Source organism: Bos indicus x Bos taurus, chromosome 3 (assembly GCF_003369695.1).
Source record: "Bos indicus x Bos taurus breed Angus x Brahman F1 hybrid chromosome 3, Bos_hybrid_MaternalHap_v2.0, whole genome shotgun sequence".
Taxonomy (NCBI): domain Eukaryota; kingdom Metazoa; phylum Chordata; class Mammalia; order Artiodactyla; family Bovidae; genus Bos; species Bos indicus x Bos taurus.
Genome location: NC_040078.1, coordinates 62,589,203 through 62,607,520, shown reverse-complemented (window position 1 = coordinate 62,607,520; position 18,318 = coordinate 62,589,203). Strand labels below are relative to the sequence as shown.

At 33.5% G+C, this 18,318-nt stretch overlaps 1 protein-coding gene across 50 annotated transcripts in view; it reads left to right on the top strand.

Annotated features, from left to right (window-relative positions):
- The window catches only part of ADGRL2 (adhesion G protein-coupled receptor L2), a 716,223-nt gene that overhangs the window by 676,241 nt on the left and 21,664 nt on the right, over nucleotides 1–18,318 (top strand). For all 50 annotated transcript variants that reach the window (XM_027536740.1, XM_027536741.1, XM_027536746.1 and 47 more), the window contains 6 exons: nucleotides 11,711–11,836; nucleotides 12,091–12,296; nucleotides 13,374–13,547; nucleotides 14,472–14,681; nucleotides 15,572–15,792; nucleotides 17,120–17,186. In XM_027536740.1, the coding sequence (XP_027392541.1) occupies nucleotides 11,711–11,836; nucleotides 12,091–12,296; nucleotides 13,374–13,547; nucleotides 14,472–14,681; nucleotides 15,572–15,792; nucleotides 17,120–17,186 (1,004 nt within the window). The remainder of the gene's footprint in view (nucleotides 1–11,710; nucleotides 11,837–12,090; nucleotides 12,297–13,373; nucleotides 13,548–14,471; nucleotides 14,682–15,571; nucleotides 15,793–17,119; nucleotides 17,187–18,318) is intronic.

Below are 18,318 nucleotides of genomic sequence, written 5' to 3'. Positions count from 1 at the left end.
ACAACTGCTTTCAGGTGAAAATGTGGTCAGTGATGTATATCCCCCATACAGCAGAATGTTCATGCTTTACAGATTGCAAAATAGCTGCAGATAGTTTTGGGGGATCATTTAGAATTTAAATGCTGGCAGTGAGAGGCAAGAATTCACTTTTGATGATATTTGAAAGAAGTTCCATAAGTTCAGTGAAATTATACTAATGAATTAGTATAATTCTATACTGATTATACTATAATATATAATGTATATATACTAAATATATAATGATTATACTATAATCAATATAGAATTGACTTGTCAGTCAGTATCGGCTTGACTGATTTAGAATTGTTATTCAGTGTGGTTGGGCTCAGATGAAGTTTATAGTATCCCTTAGTAAAGTAAAGAAATTTCCAAAGCGTAAATGTGAAAAAAAACCAAAAGGGAACACAGACTACTCTGTCATTGAAAAAATGTATTGGAGCAGCAGATATTGAATGAAGTTCTGCTATCTAGGATGCCATATCTTATTGCCTTAACGTACCTACTGAAACATGGGACTTTATATTTAAAAATGCAGAAAAGCAAGTTGTATGGGAAAAATAGAGATAAATCTAATTATGATACATGGATTTAGATACAAAATTTTAAATAAGTGAGTTTTTAGAAAGAGGATATTATTAAAATTGTATTTTTATTTATGAGGTTTTGAAGTGATAAATAACTTAATTTTAAGTCAAAATAATATGGCTTGCTTTGGGAGAGCAGCACAAGGAAAGTGATAGTCTACCATTGCTTAGTACAAATAGAAAATAAAGGTTCTCTTTTCTGTCTAGAGCTGTTATTTCTGAGTTTAATTTATTTAGTAGTCTAATGAATTTCCTAAGATACACATTAAACAATTCTTCTCAGATGTTTTCAGGGATTTGCCTATAAGGTTAAAGGAGTGTAGACTTGATTATCTCAGAAGATAAATCATAAAAAGTATTTGAAGTGTTGTGTTGGGACCTCCATTTGTTTTTTAAATCTTTTGAAGACTATTTTAAAAGCAATGCCCCCCCGCAAAAAAAAAAACCCTAAAATTTCCCACTTAAGCTGCTTCCAAGAGTGCAAGAAGTTTTGATAGGCCAGGTTAATTTTTTAATTAAAAAAAGAACGTTATGCATAGATATCTCATAGTGTATATAGTACATGTTTTACCGACTTCTGAAAAATAATGCCCCGAGAGGGAAGTTTGAGGGAAAATCAGTTCAGTTCAGTTGCACAGTCGTGTCTGACTCTTTGCGACCCCATAAACTGCAGCATGCCAGGCCTCCCTGTCCATCACCAACTCCCAGAATCTACCCAGTCCATCGAGTCGGTGATGCCATCCAACCATCTCATCTTCTATCGTCCCCTTCTCCTCCTGCCCTCAATCCTTCCCAGCATCAGGGTCTTTTCAAATGAGTCAGTTCTTCACATCAGGTGGCCATAGTATTGGAGTTTCAGCTTCAACATAAGTCCTTCCAATGAACACCCAGGACTGATCTCCTTTAGGATGGACTGGGTGGATCTCCTTGCAGTCCAAGGGACTCTAAAGAGTCTTTTCCAACACCACAGTTCAAAAGCATCAATTCTTCGGCATTCAGCTTTCTTTATAGTCCAACTCTCACATCCATAGATGACCACTGGAAAAACCATGGCCTTGACTAGACAGAACTTTGTTGACAAAGTAATGTCTCTGTTTTTTAATATGATATCTAGGTTGTTCATAACTTTCCTTCCAAGGAGTAAGCGTCTTTTAATTTCATGGCTGCAATCACCATCTACAGTGATTTTGGAGCTCAAAAAAATAAGTCAGCCACTGTTTCCACTGTCTCCCCATCTATTTGCCATGAAGTGATGGAACCGGATCCCATGATCTTAGTTTTTTGAACGTTGAGTTTTAAACCAACTTTTTCACTCTCCTCTTTCATTTTCATCCAGAGGCTCTTTAGTTCTTCTTCACTTTCTATCATAAGGGTGGTGTCATCTGCATATCTGAGGTTATTGATATTTCTCCTGGCAATCTTGGTTCTAGCTTGTGCTTCTTCCAGCCCAGTGTTTCTCATGATGTACTCTGCATATAAGTTAAATAAGCAGGGTGACAATATACAGCCTTGATGTACTCCTTTTCCTATTTGGAACCAGTCTGTTGTTCCATGTCCAGTTCTAACTGTTGCTTCCTGACCTGCATACAAATTTCTCAAGATGCAAATCAGGTGGTCTGGTATTCCCATCTCTTTCAGGATTTTCCACAGTTTATTGTGATACACACAGTCAGAGGCTTGGGCATAGTCAATAAAGCAGAAATAGATGTTTTCCTGGAACTCTCTTGCTTTTTCGATGAACCAGCGGGTTTTGGCAATATGATCTCTGGTTCCTCTGCCTTTTCTAAAACCAATTTGAACATCCAGAAGTTCACGGTTCATGTATTGCTGAAACTTGGCCTAGAGAATTTTGAGCATTACTTTACTAGCATGTGCTGCTGCTGCTGCTAAGTCGCTTCAGTTGTGTCTGACTCTGTGCGACCCCATAGACGGCAGCCCACCAGGCTCCCCCGTCCCTGGGATTCTCCAGGCAAGAACACTGGAGTGGGTTGCCATTTCCTTCTCCAATGCATGAAAGTAAAGAGTGAAAGTGAAGTCGCTCAGTCGTGTCTGACTCTTAGCAACCCCATGGACTGCAGCCTACCAGGCTCCTCCGTCCATGGGATTTTCCAGGCAAGAGTACTGGAGTGGGGTGCCATTGAGATGAGTGCCATTGTGCGGTAGTTTGAGCATTCTTTGGCTTTGCCTTTCTTTGGGATTGGAAAGAAAACTGACCTTTTCCAGTCCTGTGGTCACTACTGAGTTTTCCACATTTGCTGGCATATTGAGTGCAGCACTTTCAGCTCATCATCTTTTAGGATTTGAAATAGCTCAACTGGAATTCCATCACCCCCACTAGCTTTGTTGGTAGTGATGCTTCCTAAGGCCCGCTTGACTTCACATTCCAGGATGTTTGGCATTAGGTGAGTGTGAGTGATCACAACATCATGATTATTTGGGTCGTGAAGATCTTTTTTGTACAGTTCTTTATATTCTTGCCACCTCTTCTGCTTCTGTTATGTCCCTACCATTTCTGTCCTTTATTGAGCCCATCTTTGCATGAAATATTCCCTTGGTATCTGATTTTCTTGAAGAGATCTCTAATCCTTCCCATTCTATTGTTTTCCTCTATTTCTTTGCATTGATTGCTGAGGTAGGCTTTCTTATCTCTCCTTGCTCTTCTTTGGAACTCTGCATTCAAATGGGTATATCTGTCCTTTACTCCTTTGCTTTTCACTTCTCTTCTTTCACAGCTATTTGTAAGGCGTCCTCAGCCATTTTGCTTTTTTTGCATTTCTTTTTCTTGGGGATGGTCTTGATTTCTGTCTCCTGTACAGTGTCATGAACCTCCGTCCATAGTTCATCAGGCACTGTCTATCAGATCTAGTTCCTTAAATCTATTTCTCACTTCCACTGTATAGTCATAAGGGATTTGATTTAGGTGAAATAGATGCCTGTATGTGTATGGCTGAGTCTCTTCTCTGTTCATCCAAAACCATCACAACATTGTTAATCAGCTATACCTCAATACAAAAAAATAAGGTCCTGATCTTAATGTATTCATCTATTGATTACCCAAGAATTAATGCTATGAAGATCATTTTACATATTCCAATATATTCCTATATCTTTTATTTCATATTTTGTGAAGAATATCACCCATAATTTAATGACATTCAAGATTCAACTTTTTCCTAGGAGTTGTTCTCTTTTTAGATATGAGGACTAAAATATCCCATTATCCTTTTATGTCTTCATTCTATGTTCTTATCTAAATTTATAGTGTGGCTACAGTATCTTTGTTTATTAAGACAATTTGATTCTCCTCCTTAGTGGTTTTTCCTTGAATCCCTATTTTCACTTGATTATATGATTTACCCTTATACATGACCTCATAAAATGGTAAAATTATATGTTATAATTATATCTGAGTATAGCTTTTTTAAATCCACTTTGAGGTATACTTTATATACAATAAAAGCAACTGTTTTAAGTGTACTTTTTGATGAGTGTTGACAAATGTACACCCATTTAACCAACTGCTTGGTCAATATTTCAACTACCTCAAAAGGGTCCTTTATAGTCTTGGATAGTTTTTTTTCATATTCCCAGCCCCAAGCAACCACTGATCTGTTTTATGTCACTATAATTTTGCTTTCTCTAGACCTTCAGTTGATGGAATCATAAACTATATGCTCCTTTTGATCTTGCTTCTTTTACACAGTATAATGTTACTGAGATTCATGTGTTTTGGTGCCAGCATCAGTAATTAAATCATTCTTATTGCTGAATTTCCATTTTAAGGACACAACCCTATTTTTGTATCTACTCATTTGGTTGGTCATACATTTAGGTTGTTCCCAGTTTTTGACTATTACTAGTCAAGTTGTTATTTTCCCAAGTGGTTGTACCCTTTTATATTCCTAGCAACAATTAGAGTTTTAGTTGCCTCACATTCTCACCAGCATTTATAATTGTGTTTTCAAATGTCTTTTTCATTTAAGCCATTTTAGTGGTTTGTAATGGAATCTCATTTTGGTTTTACTTTTCATATATAAGGTTGCTAAGTTACATTTTACTGAAAACTGTTTGAACTTTTCTTGTGCTTTTTGGCTATTCATATATCTTTTTGTAAAGTATCTGCTTATATATTTTGCCCATTTTAGTTGTTTGTCTTATCATTGGATTGTAGAAAGTGAAAGTGAAAGAAAGTGAAATCACTCAGTCGTGTCTGACTCTTTGCGACTCCATGGACTATAGCCTACCAGGATCCTCCATCTATGAGATTTTCCAGGCAAGAGTACTGGAGTGGGTTCCCATTTCCTTTCACAGGGGATCTTCCCAACCCTGGGATCAAACCCAATTCTCCCACATTGTAGGCAGATGTTTTACTATTAGGATTATTTATATATTTCTGAAACAAATCTTTTGTCAATCTATGTATATGCTGAGTGATTTCCCTTAGTATGTGACTTTCCGTTCTATTCTTAATGATATCCTGAGAGAAGGAAAAGTTTTTAATTTTGATAAAAACTCCTCATTACCCAGCTTCAACAACATCTAGCTAATCTGGTTTCACTTATTCCCTCACCATTGTATTATTAAAGCAAACCCTAATATTACATTATTACTATAAATTATTTAATATGTATCTTAGACTTTAAGAAAAAAGAACATAAGCCATTGCCATACTTTAAAAAATTTTAAAAAAATCGGTGCACATGATAAAAAAGAGATTTCAATTATTTAATTTTTGGAAATTTGTTAGTGCCTAGTTTGTTTATGGAGAAGGCAATGGCACCCCACTCCAGTACTCTTGCCTGGAAAATCCCATGGACAGCAGAGCCTGGTAGGCTGCAGTCCATGGGGTCGGTAAGAGTCAGACACAACTGAGTGACTTCACTTTCACTTTTCACTTTCATGCATTGGAGAAGGAAATGGCCACCCACTCCAGTGTTCTTGCCTGGAGAATCCCAAGGATAGGGGAGCCTGGTGGGCTTCTGTCTATTGGATCACACAGAGTCAGACATGACTGAAGTGTCTTAGCAGCAGCAGCAGCAGCAGTTTGTTTAACCAGTACACAGACAAGTTCATCTACATCTGACTGATGTATTGCTCCTATAGGAGAGAAAAAAATTTTCCTTCTACTTTCTAGGTTCTTTGGCTCATCTAATAACCTCCAATTTAAATTCCACTCTACCTGTCCCTCCCCACCAATAATTTTCTTTGCCTCTTATGAAAAGAAACACATACTTGATTGTCTTTCTTTATGATCTTAAGATTGATTAGGTGGTTTAGTTATTATCAGCCTACTCCAGCATTATAAAATTTCCTATAGTTTATTTTCTCAGTGTGCTTAGCAGCCAACTTGATTGTATATATCAATTTAAGCCTAGTTATATTGTGGTAACAAAAACCCCGAGTCACAGCAGCTCTAAACAATAAAGTTTATAACTTCTTAAGTCCATGTCACCTGAGCCTCAACTTTGCTCTGCTCCGTACCATCTACTCCATGTTGTTTTTACCCTGGGACTCAAGCTAGTGGAACTTGGTACAATGCTGGTTGGCTGCCAGAGGTCCTAGATTTTCCTATACACTCTCTTACTTTTCTTCCCCTTTCCACTCACTGCAGCCACTACTCAGAAATGAATTTGACAAATGTAAGGAGAGATAACTATATTAAAATCCCATCAACAGCACTGGCTCCAAGTAGTTCTCCTACGGATCAAGTGTATTCACTTTTAGGACATATGTTGAACAAAGCATATATTATTTGAAGTATGCAAGAGTATAGAGAAGATCATAAACATCTGTGTACCAGCCACCCACTGAGCCACATCGTAGCATTTCACCATATTTACTTCAAGTTTGGGGGAAAGAAATAGGTATATATAATCTAGAAATCCTCTGGGCCCCTCCTTCCTAATCAGATTAAGAAGGGGGTAGCCATCATTCTTGTAAGCATTAGTAAATTTTATTTATTTACTTATGCTTTACAGGTATGTGTGTTTAGCAACTACTTTTCATATTTTAGGGCTTCCCTGATAGCTCCGTTGGTAAATAATCCACCTGTAATGCAGGAGACCCTGGTTTAATTCCTGGGTTGGGAAAATCCCCTGGAGAAGGGAAAGGCTACCCACTCCAGTATTCTGGCCTGGAGAGTGCCAAGGGGTTGCAGAGAGTCAGACACAACTGAGTGACTTTCACTTCACTTTCATATTTTAACATTAATGATTTCACACTAAATATAACGGTACATTTTTCATATTTATGCCCATTGATATGTGCATCTCTTGTTCATTCATTTGTCCTAAGAATGCACAGTTATTTAACTATGCCTGTGATAGATATTTTAGTAGCTTATGCTTCTTGATGATATTAGAAAAACTGAGGGGAAAGTTTTTTTTATGTCTCTTACTCATACTTTATACCTTTCTAGATACATATGCACACACACACATACATGCACACACACAAACCTGGAAATAGTTTTGGAGTGATAGAGCATACCCATGTTTAACTTTACTAAATACTGCCAAATTGCTTTCTACTGCTTTACCAATTTTACACTCTTATCAGTAATATCACTGTTCCCTACCACTCTCTGCCAAAGTTCTATTATTGATATAAATTTTGTCATTCTAATAGACCTGAATTGATCACATATTTTAATTTGCAGTTCCCTGATTACTTAATGCATTTATTTGGGTATTTTAATTTTTTCTCCTGTGAATATGTTCTCCACATTTTTTCCTGTTTATTTCTTTCTCTCTAGGTAATGCATTCTGGAACATTCTGGAAACTAATTCTTTGAAGATTACTTTGCAAATATTTATTTTATCTGTGTCTTCTCTTTTTTACTTTGCATATTAATATTTTGTTTTACAGAATAATAAAATCAAATTATGAGTTTCTTCTTTTAAGATTGATACTTTTTTAAAATTTTTTTAATTATTGTTATTTTTTTACTTTACAATATTGTATTGGTTTTGCCATACATCAACATGCATCTGCCATGGGTGTACCTGTGTTCCCCATCCTGAACCCCCCTCCCACCTCCCTTAATTTGTTGATACTTTTGAAATCTTGCTTAAAAATACAGTGTGTTTTTTCTTTTGGTTTCCTGACCAAGAAATTTTTCTCTGCTTTGTAGTGATAAAGATTTTATACTTTATTTAGAAATGAAAAAGCTTTGCCTTTTTGCGTTCATGTTTTTAATCCAACCTGAAGTTTATTTTATTTATGATACTAGTGAGGGAACTAATTTTATTTTTTTCCGTATGGATAATCAGTTGTTTCAGCACTTCCAAAACATAATCCATTCCTTTCCCCAATGGTTTGTCAAGGTATCTCTGTCGTATATCAAGTTTCTGTACGTGTTGGGAGTGTCTGTTTTACGTTCTTGTTTTCTTTTTTTTTTGTAATATTAATATCTGGTGAGTTCTTTCAACCCTGCTCCTTGAGGAATCGAATTCCTCTTAGCTGCTTTTTGGCATGTCTCTTCCATGTGCATTTTAAAATCAGCCTGTCAAGTTCCACATACTCAAAAATTTTTTGTTGGAGTTTTTATTAGAATTCTACTGAGTTTGTAGGTAGACTTTGAAAGAAGTGTCACAGATTTATCTCTTGAGTTCTCCCAGATTGGAGAAGGATAGAATTCTCCATCTGCTGTTAGGTTTCCTAGGAAAGTTACATATTTCTCCCAAAAATGTCTTGGGACATCTAGGCTTATTTCTAGGAAATGACACTATTTCTATTGTAAATAGTATTTTAAAAAGTTATATATTCTGATTGTTTATTAGTATACAGTTGATTTTGCTGATTGCAGCTTGCTAAATTATGTTCCTTCTGATAGTATAGTTTTCCTCACATTACTGTGTAGTTGACTATATTTTCTGTAAATGATTAACAAATTGCTTTTTCCTCCTAGTCTTTGTACCTTTTTGTTATCCTTAAATTACTATCTTAGCTAGGTCTTTTATACAGTGCTAAGTAAAACTTAGTGATAGGGATCAACCTGACTTTTAAAAATATGCTTCTAGTTTTTCATCATTTTTTTCTATAGGTTGGATACTAACCCTTAACTGATAATTAAGCCTTTATCTGGGCAAGGAATTTTTGTTTTATCCTTCTCGTTTTATAAAGACTTTTTATACTACATGAATGTTGAAATTTGTTGAATTCTTTCTTTAATATTTTTCTTCTTTCTTCATTTGGCTAAAGACATTAATATGTTTTCTAATGCATTAATTTATGTATGCCTTTTTCAGTTAAACTCAATTTGTTTAAGATATACTTAACATGTATATATAATTAAATATTTTACATAGTTTAAATAAGTGAGAATATTCTGTAATTTTTCTTTTTACTGTTTTATGCATCAAGATTATATATATCTTATGAAATGAGTTGAAAAACATTTTTTTAACACATACTGGATCAGTTTGTTAAAGATTCAGTATATATTTAACCATGAGTTCATTTTCTTAAGTGATCATAAACTTGAATTTTTGTTTTAGTCAGTTTTGTTTCTAGGAAATTTCCCCTTTGTCTATCTTTATTTGTAGTATAAAGTTGATTATTGCATCTCTACTAAGATCTATAGTAATGATCCTGTTTTTGAAAATTCAAACAAATTATTTTTACTATCAACATTATTTTAAGCATTATTATATGTTAAATGAAATTAACTCTTTGTTCATATATATTTGGGATATTTCATGAAAGCTTAAAAGATTTCCGACTACTCTGTCTTGTCTTGTTTTAAGAATAATTAATAATTGAGAACCCCTTTCAGTGTGAAGAAGAGGGAGGTATATTTTTGATGTATATTTTTATCATTCATCTTGTCTCCTTCAAATCATTACCCACACACATGGAAGTGATCATCTACATACCCACCTGCTTAATCTTTCTAAGCAAAGTATCTCAACCAGCTTCTGCAGCAGGTAGAATTCTAAGAGTTATAGGTCTGTCGTTATAAACTTATATTTCAGGTGCTTGATATGTGGCCTCATAGCTTATAAAAATCTCTGTAATGTTATGATTTCATATTTATAGTTGAATCTGTAAGTATTTTACAAACGAAAGTTGAGAAAGATTTAAAAAAAGCATCCAAGAGTTATTCTTTAATGGTATGAGTTTGTTTTCCTCAAAGGCAAAGAGTGAATTCATTACTCACGTTCATGCACACATTAACTCTGTGTGTATGTGCATGTGCTTGTGTATGCACATACAAACATATGTATACGTGTTATCTAAGTACAGAAATAGCTATTCAAGGATATATGCCATCAGAGAGGGTAAAATTTAGAGAAAAGTATGTGGACTGTATTTAGTGAATTATGTGTTACTTTTAAAAATTCAAATACCTGAAATGAAAATTTTTCCATCCACTTCCTCTCATTTCATCAGTAAATGGCACATTCTAAGTACTAATATGAAATAGTTTACTCTAGTATAAACAATAATATTTTTTCATTCTTTTTTAATGAAAGTATGCTGATATAAAGTATTATAATCTTTATTGGATTTATAGTAGACACATTTATGTTGAGACTATTACTATTTTATTTTTTAAACAGAGTTGAGCAGTATTTTTTAAACAGTCTTGCTGATCATATAAATGTTCTTAATGTTTCTTTATTGACTTGACTTCATTTCCTAACATGTTTCCTTATGTTCCTACCTCATTAGAATTTGTGAACTTTGGATCGTACTGCAGTGGTTTGCAAACTTTTTCTATAAAAATCCAAGTAGTACACATTTTAAGCTTTGCAGGCCATGTGGCCTAAGCTGCAAATACTTAACTGCCATAGACAATATGTTAATAGATAATTGAGGCTGTGTCCCAGTAAAACATTATTTACCCAAACAAGTGGCAGACCAGATTGCCCGACTTGAGTATGTAAAAATTGATCAGTACTAGTGAGAATTAATGGGAAGTTTGAACATAATGCTGGACGTAGACGTTTTCTCATAAATAATGCTATGCTGGGCAACTACTTTTAGAAATTATCAAAAACTTATTACTGCAAAGTTGACCTATGTAATCTTATGTATTAAAATACATTATGTAGCAATACATAGAAATAGATACCTACATGCAGTAGAGGTATTCAAATTTTATACTTCATATTGTGTTTTACCATTACCAAGTAATGGTCATTGAAAATTACTTTAACATAGAGCCAAAAAATAATTTTGAAATATTTTTGTTTAACATGATTTCAGTGAAACTTTGATCAGTTCAGTTTAGTTCAGTTCAGTCACTCAGTCGTGTCTGACTCTTTGCGACCCCATGAACAGCAGCACACCAGGCCTCCCTGTCCATCACCAACTCCCAGAGTTCACTGAAACTCATGTGCATCAAGTTGATGACGCCATCCAACCATCTCATCCTCTGTTGTCCCCTTCTCCTCCTGCCCTCCATCCTTCCCAGCATCAGGGTCTTTTCCAATGAGTCAGCTTTTCGCATCAGGTACCCAAAGTATTGGAGCTTCAGCCTCACCATCAGTCCTTCCAGTGAACACCCAGGACTGATCTCCTTGAGGATGGACTGAGTGGATCTCCTTGCAGTCCAAGGGACTCTCAAGAGTCTTCTCCAACACCACAGTTCAAAAGCATCAATTCTTTGGCACTCAGCTTTCTTTATAGTCCAACTCTCACATCCATACATGACCACTGGAAAAACCATAGCCTTGACTAGACGGACTTTTGTTGACAAAGTAATGTCTCTGCTTTTTAATATGCTGTCTAGGTTGTTCATAACTTTCCTTCCAAGGAGTAAGCGTCTTTTAATTTCATTGCTGGAATTGAAATTTTGATAGTTGTGTGCTGTAAATCAGACACTTCATATTCATAGGCCAAAAGACTAGAATTAGTTGACAAAAGATAAGTAAAACTCTAAAGAAAATTTTAAAACGATTATACCAAAATTTTTAAAGTAGTAAAATTTAAGACCTCTTAGAATAATTTAGTTGTTTGTTCATAATTTTGTTGTAATTGAACACTGAAGTTTTTAGAATAGTAAAAATAGAATAATGGTTTCTGTGCAATTTGCCTTTTTGTCGGTGAATATAAAGAATGCCCCTTTGTTCCCCTCCTTTATCTTTTACCTCATCCAGTTCTGGAAGTTGCAGTACTCAGTACAGAAGGACAGGTCCAAGACTTTAAATTTCCTCTGGGCATCAAAGGAGCAGGCAGCTCAATCCAACTCTCTGCAAATACTGTTAAACAGAACAGCAGGAATGGTAAGATGGAGCAAAGTCTTTTAAAAATTGATAGGTTTTTTTGTTCAGTTAAACCTGTTAATTCTAAAGTGCTGAGTACTTGACTCCAATACGGCTTAACATTTAAAAGCAGATTTAAAATAACATCTACTCTTTCCCAGTAAACTTAATCTGAATAAAGATTTCATAAGGATTTCATTTTGTTATTTACTGTGTCTTATCTTATTCATAAGCATATTTTCTGTAAAGACATATGACTGTTTTTACCTTCCTAGGTCTTGCAAAGTTGGTGTTCATCATTTACCGGAGTTTGGGACAGTTCCTTAGTACCGAAAATGCAACCATAAAACTGGGTGCTGACTTTATTGGTCGAAATAGCACCATTGCAGTGAATTCTCACGTCATTTCGGTTTCAATCAATAAAGAATCCAGCCGAGTATACTTGACAGATCCTGTGCTTTTTACCCTACCACACATTGATGTAAGTTATGTATGCTAATGAAGTAGTGGAAGGTTATAAAACCAGTGAGGAAGGAAAGCAAAACTGACATGCTGTGGATTGAGAGAAGGGGAATGGAGAAGTGGCAGAGAGGAAAGAAAAGACTTCCTATTTGAGTTTCTAATCTTGGACAGGTCAGAGACACAAGTTTATTTAAGTCTGCGAACATAAAATTAAATGAGGCTGGTTCAGTGATTATTAGAATTTAAGTGTATTCTTAATGAAAGCTAATTCAGTAATCAACAGGAAAATGTAAATACCTGTAATTTGTTTTAGAATGAAAATTAACCCTTACCTTACCAGCATGATAACAGAGTTCTAGGACTCTGCCTTTTTCATGTGGCAGATCTTTTTGGTTTGTTTTACTGATCATATTAACAGAATCATTATCAAGCATTGTGTTTTTAACAATATAGAATTGAAGAGATGTGATTCCTCTGCTATACCTTAGAACGTAAGTTAGTAAATAATTGCACTGTGTTGGAAGACTGACTGCTGAATTTGGCTGTAGTTATAGTAGAGTGAATAAGTGGGCATAGATAGCCATGTAAATCTCCAGAACTGGCAAAGTTCAATACATTTGTGTGGCTATTTTCTTCTCATATTTTCTGTAGTTTGCTTCACTCTCTATAGAGCCTTGACATACTAACTATAGGATTTGAGTCATCTCTATTGTGTCCCTTAGAACAAAAATGGGCCCAAAACAAGATGGATTTTTAAACACTTGGTCCTTATAGAATTTATCAGAGCAACTTTTGTCAGAAAAGAAAAAATGATTCTGATTACCATCAGTATGTAAAATCAGAAGATGGAAATTGTAATTGTGTAAAATGGGTCTTTGGTAATTTAGAGTACATTTTAGAGTGTTTCGGACTATAAAGCCCCTTTTAAGTTAGGTATCTGCCTTGTATAACATAGTCTACAATTTTGCTGATGAAAAACTTTATAGTCCGAAACATGCAAAGTTTAATCTAAATTACCTTTTACACATATTAAACAATTGCTATTGCCATCTTAGAGTATAAAATCCTAATTTTATCTTGTCATTTTATTTCCCAGCCTGACAATTATTTCAATGCAAACTGCTCCTTCTGGAACTACTCAGAGAGAACTATGATGGGATATTGGTCTACCCAGGGCTGCAAGCTGGTTGACACTAATAAAACTCGTACGACGTGTGCATGCAGCCACCTAACCAATTTTGCAATTCTCATGGCCCACAGGGAAATTGCAGTAAGTATTTGCACTTCTAATTAGTAGCAGAGAAAAACCTCAGAGATTCAAAACAGCTTGTGTAATTGTCCCTTCTTTGGGTGCTTATCGTAACTAAAAAGCAAACAAAGTAATGTGGATTTCTAATTGTTTCTCCACTGTCCATATATTTTAAGCAGTTTCGACACTGTATTGTTACTTCTCAAAATCATGTACTTCATAGACTTGTTCTCAGTTTTTCTCCTGTGGTCTGGTGTTAAGCAGAGGCGTCAGGGATTTAAAAAGCTAACAGCAACAATAGATTATAAAAAAGAGACAGAGGGTTCTAAATATTAACCTCCCCTCCCCATCTTAAATGTTTGAATCTCATTTCAAAACTTTTCTATAAGTTCCCAAGCACTTTGCACACTCTGTAAGACTGCAAATTTCAAAAGATCAGAAAGATTTCTGGGATATTTTATAATTCATTTCTTCTTCTGATTAAGAGAACAATAGCCAGAAGATAAAAATATTTTAAGAACTACAGCATGAAAACTCTCAGATCTACTATATACTTAACTCTTAGTAATTAAAATCTCAAGGAGAAAATTAAAACTTAAAATTTGACTTTTTAGTCTGGAAATTCAATAAAATGCCAATTATTTTTAAATAACTAAGTGGTCTTTATTATAAAATGTTTTCTGTGTTTATGTAAGTAATAATTTCAGTCGTTTTCTAAGTAGAATCTTCTACTTTCATAGATCATTCTTTGAATATAAAAATCAGTAAGATAATATTGGAACTATTACATGATTGAAAAAATTTGTTTTAGCATTGAGCCCCATTTGAACACACATGAATATTCAGAGTTTAGGTAAAAGATGAACTCTCACACGTGTAACTCATATTTATTTAATGTAACATAGGAATACTAAAGTCCCTCATATTTATTTTTTTTATTTTCAGTACAAAGATGGAGTTCACGAATTACTCCTTACAGTCATCACCTGGGTGGGAATTGTCATTTCCCTTGTTTGTCTGGCTATCTGCATCTTCACTTTCTGCTTTTTCCGTGGTCTACAGAGTGACCGTAATACCATTCACAAGAACCTTTGTATCAACCTTTTTATTGCTGAATTTATTTTCCTAATAGGCATTGATAAGACAAAATACATGGTAAGTACGCCTTCCATTTGTTGACCTTGGATCTCTGAAAATTATTATTATAACAAGTTATCCACATATGCTGCTATTAATATTTGACCTTATAACTTATAGTAACTTATAACTTATAATATAGTTGACATGGCAATACCTAAGGATAATTTGTAATAAAAGACAACCCAATCATCATTAAGTAATATTGTGGGTTAATTCATTTCTTATGTTAAGGTACAGTTGCATTTTTCTGGGTTTTAATAAAACACATAATTTGAGTCAAAGAATGCTGGGGACACTAAAAAGAAAAGATATTAAATTTTTCATTTTGTTTACCTAGTCATTCTGACCAGATCATTTCCTCATAATCTGAGCAATTTATTCTTTATCATGAGGTCTCAATGTAAGAAAGATAACTTAGTTAATGCTTTACACTACAGAATGAATTTGAGAATGCTCCACATATGACAGGAAAATGATGTTAACTAATTAGAGCTAGTATATTTACCATTAAAGCAAAATTTTTAAAATTCTGTAATAGAAAAAAATAGAACTTATGTTTTTGGAAACAGTTTTTGTAAAGATTTTTAAAACAAATTATCTACAAATAGAATCAGATTTTAAAATATGTAATTCTAGAAGAGAAATTAATGTTTTCTTATTTGCATTTAGTTTTACTAAAAATATAAATGTCTTATAGTGATGATATTTTTAGCACACCTACCATTACACTTCAAAAGCATTGAGTCATATTTAGCAGTATTTTCACTTATTAAAAGGTTTTTAAGAAGCAGTCATTTAAATAATGATGTATCTTATAGGCATTATCAGTGAATACTGTATAGTTTTGGAGTGGGTTGTTTGTATTCACATGTTCCCTTTTGGGTTTTTGCTTCTTTCCTTTATAGATTGCATGCCCAATATTTGCAGGACTGTTACACTTTTTCTTTTTGGCTGCTTTTGCTTGGATGTGTCTAGAAGGTGTACAGCTCTACCTAATGTTAGTTGAAGTCTTTGAAAGTGAATATTCAAGAAAGAAATACTACTATGTTGCCGGTTACTTGTTTCCTGCCACAGTGGTTGGAGTTTCAGCTGCTATTGACTATAAGAGCTATGGAACAGAAAAAGCGTAAGTAATTGCAAGTGACCTGAGTGTTTTTCAAGTGAATAATTTTTTTAAAGCCTGTTAGCTGTCAGTGAGGGTCCCTGACAGACTAAAATAGCATCTGAAAGCTTTATTGGTAAGAGAATGGGCATGCCGTGCACAAATTACAATCAAGTCTTTTGTAATTTTCTAGGTTCAGAGGATTTGTACTCTGGTGAGGCAGATTCTAAATTATGGACTTTCTTTTTAACACAAAAGATTGACCTGAAACAAATTGAAAAAGTAAATAACTTTTTAGCCTTAGAAAGATATTAAGCAAAAAATTCTTGTGAACTTAAAGCATCTGACAGGTTTAACTACTGAGTTTTTAAGCTAATGCTTCATTAGCTCTCTTTGTGCAGCCGACCCTCTAGCTAACTCTTGTTTTGAATTGTGACAGTACCACATTCCATCCCATATGTTTTACTTTGATAATATTTTATCAGGCAGTTTGAAAGGATTAAAATAAGTGACTGTCATTCATTTATTAAAAAAAATACAGATATTTATGGAAAGTGACAGAAGGTAGACATAGCCATGTTTCTAAGGATTTTGTTTGCTAGAGGCATGAATTTGCCTTCCAATTCTGTTTATTTTTTCCTTTGATAAAATTAGTTATATAAAGATTCTTTGGACTAAAGAAAGCTTTTTGACTACACAGATGATGAAAGACAAAAGAAATTCGTTGGGGATTCAATGTTATATGAAGAATGAACTACTAAGTAAAGTCTGTCTTAATAAGTTTATGCATCATTTACTCTAATGATGTATGAATTCTGTGCTTGGATTTTTTTCCCCTAGTATACATCCATTCCCAATTGAGGTGTTATATTTGTGATACACTGTTTTACAACAAACATTACATCTGAACACTTATTTTATTTTATTTTATTTTTTTTTTATCCTTTGTGTGCCATAGGGTGAAACATTTTAGCTCAGTTGTAGATCTGAAAGGCAAATTTTGAAGATAAGAACTTTAGAACAATGAGACAATTTGGAATGCTGAGTTTCAAGTTTTTCTTAGTAAACTTAGAGGTTTTAACATTTCAGGATTAGGGTGGGAGTTATTGTTTCCCCAACACAATTATGTATGTCTTTATCAGATTTAAAACCTGAAATGAAGAACAGTAGTTTGAGGTAAATAATTACTACTCTTTAAGTCAGAGACAACTCAGTTATTAAAATTGTTCTTGTCCATGATAAATTAATTTTTAAAGGCAATTGTAAAGATAGTTTTGCTTGTTAGATTTTTAAAATTCTGTCTTACTTGTGATTTGAGGATCCACTTAATGTTCTTTTCTTTTCATAATAGTTGCTGGCTTCATGTTGATAACTATTTTATATGGAGTTTCATTGGACCTGTTACCTTCATTATTCTGGTAAGCAGACTCTGCTTTGCTTTCCTTTTTATTCTTGCCTTTTTAGCTGTACAATGGAAGTAGGGATAATTTGTTTTACTGTTTATTTGTCTATACATGCAAAGATTTTTTCAACACGTCTAGCTTACAAAATAAAATAATGTAGTATATTTTACCTATGATATAGTTATTGAGAGTTTATATACGTGCTAATTAGTACTATTTCTGAAACCCTCTTTCTTTTAAGAAGTACTTTTTTCTTCATTTGTAATTTAGTTTGCAGAAATGTGGTGTCATAATCTAATATATGTATACATGTAAGTGTATATATAAAAGCCATGTTAAGATTGTATGAGTTGAAAGTAGTTTGAGAATTAGAAAGGGATAATACGTGTAGCATATTCTGTTTTTGACTAGTGGAGTTTTTTACTAAGAGGTTTAGTTTAGGTAATTATGTCTTCAGAATCTATAGTATTAGCTCTGCACCAAGCCTGTATAGCATTTATGAATTAAATAAATGTTTTATAGAAGTAAAAGAAAATTAGGTTAATGTTTATTATCATAATTTCTACATAGTAATTTAGTACTTTTAAATAAATTCCACACCCAGATTCTTTTTAAGAGACGAAACAGTTTTTTTTTTAAGCTTAGAGTAATAAAATAATATTAAATAAATTTTAAATTCATTAGAAATAAAATTATTTTTCTGAGACTTAAAATACCAAATGCACATATTGGTTTCTAAGAAATTTAGTTTTAAAATAAATTTAATACAACTTAAGTAAATTAAGACATTAAGATTTCTTTACTTAAATTATCGCTAATCAAATATTTGAAATATATTTGAAATTTTTATAAAAGCTAAAATATTTGGATTTCAGCATTTCAAAGCTGTTCACTCAGTTTTAACATCATGCTGTTACAAATAATGGTTTCTGACTATTGTAAGATTGAAAATGAGGCATAATCAACTTTATATATCACCTATGTCTTTTTATTTCTATTGTTTTTTCTATAAAAAAATGACACAGTAAGCTTATTAAGATATTTCCTATGGTTAGTAGTATCATAATTATAGTTACTAGTATTTTAATAAATTAAGAAAAAATTTTAGTAGTTCAAGGACACTTAAAACTATCTCAAGTGTATATAC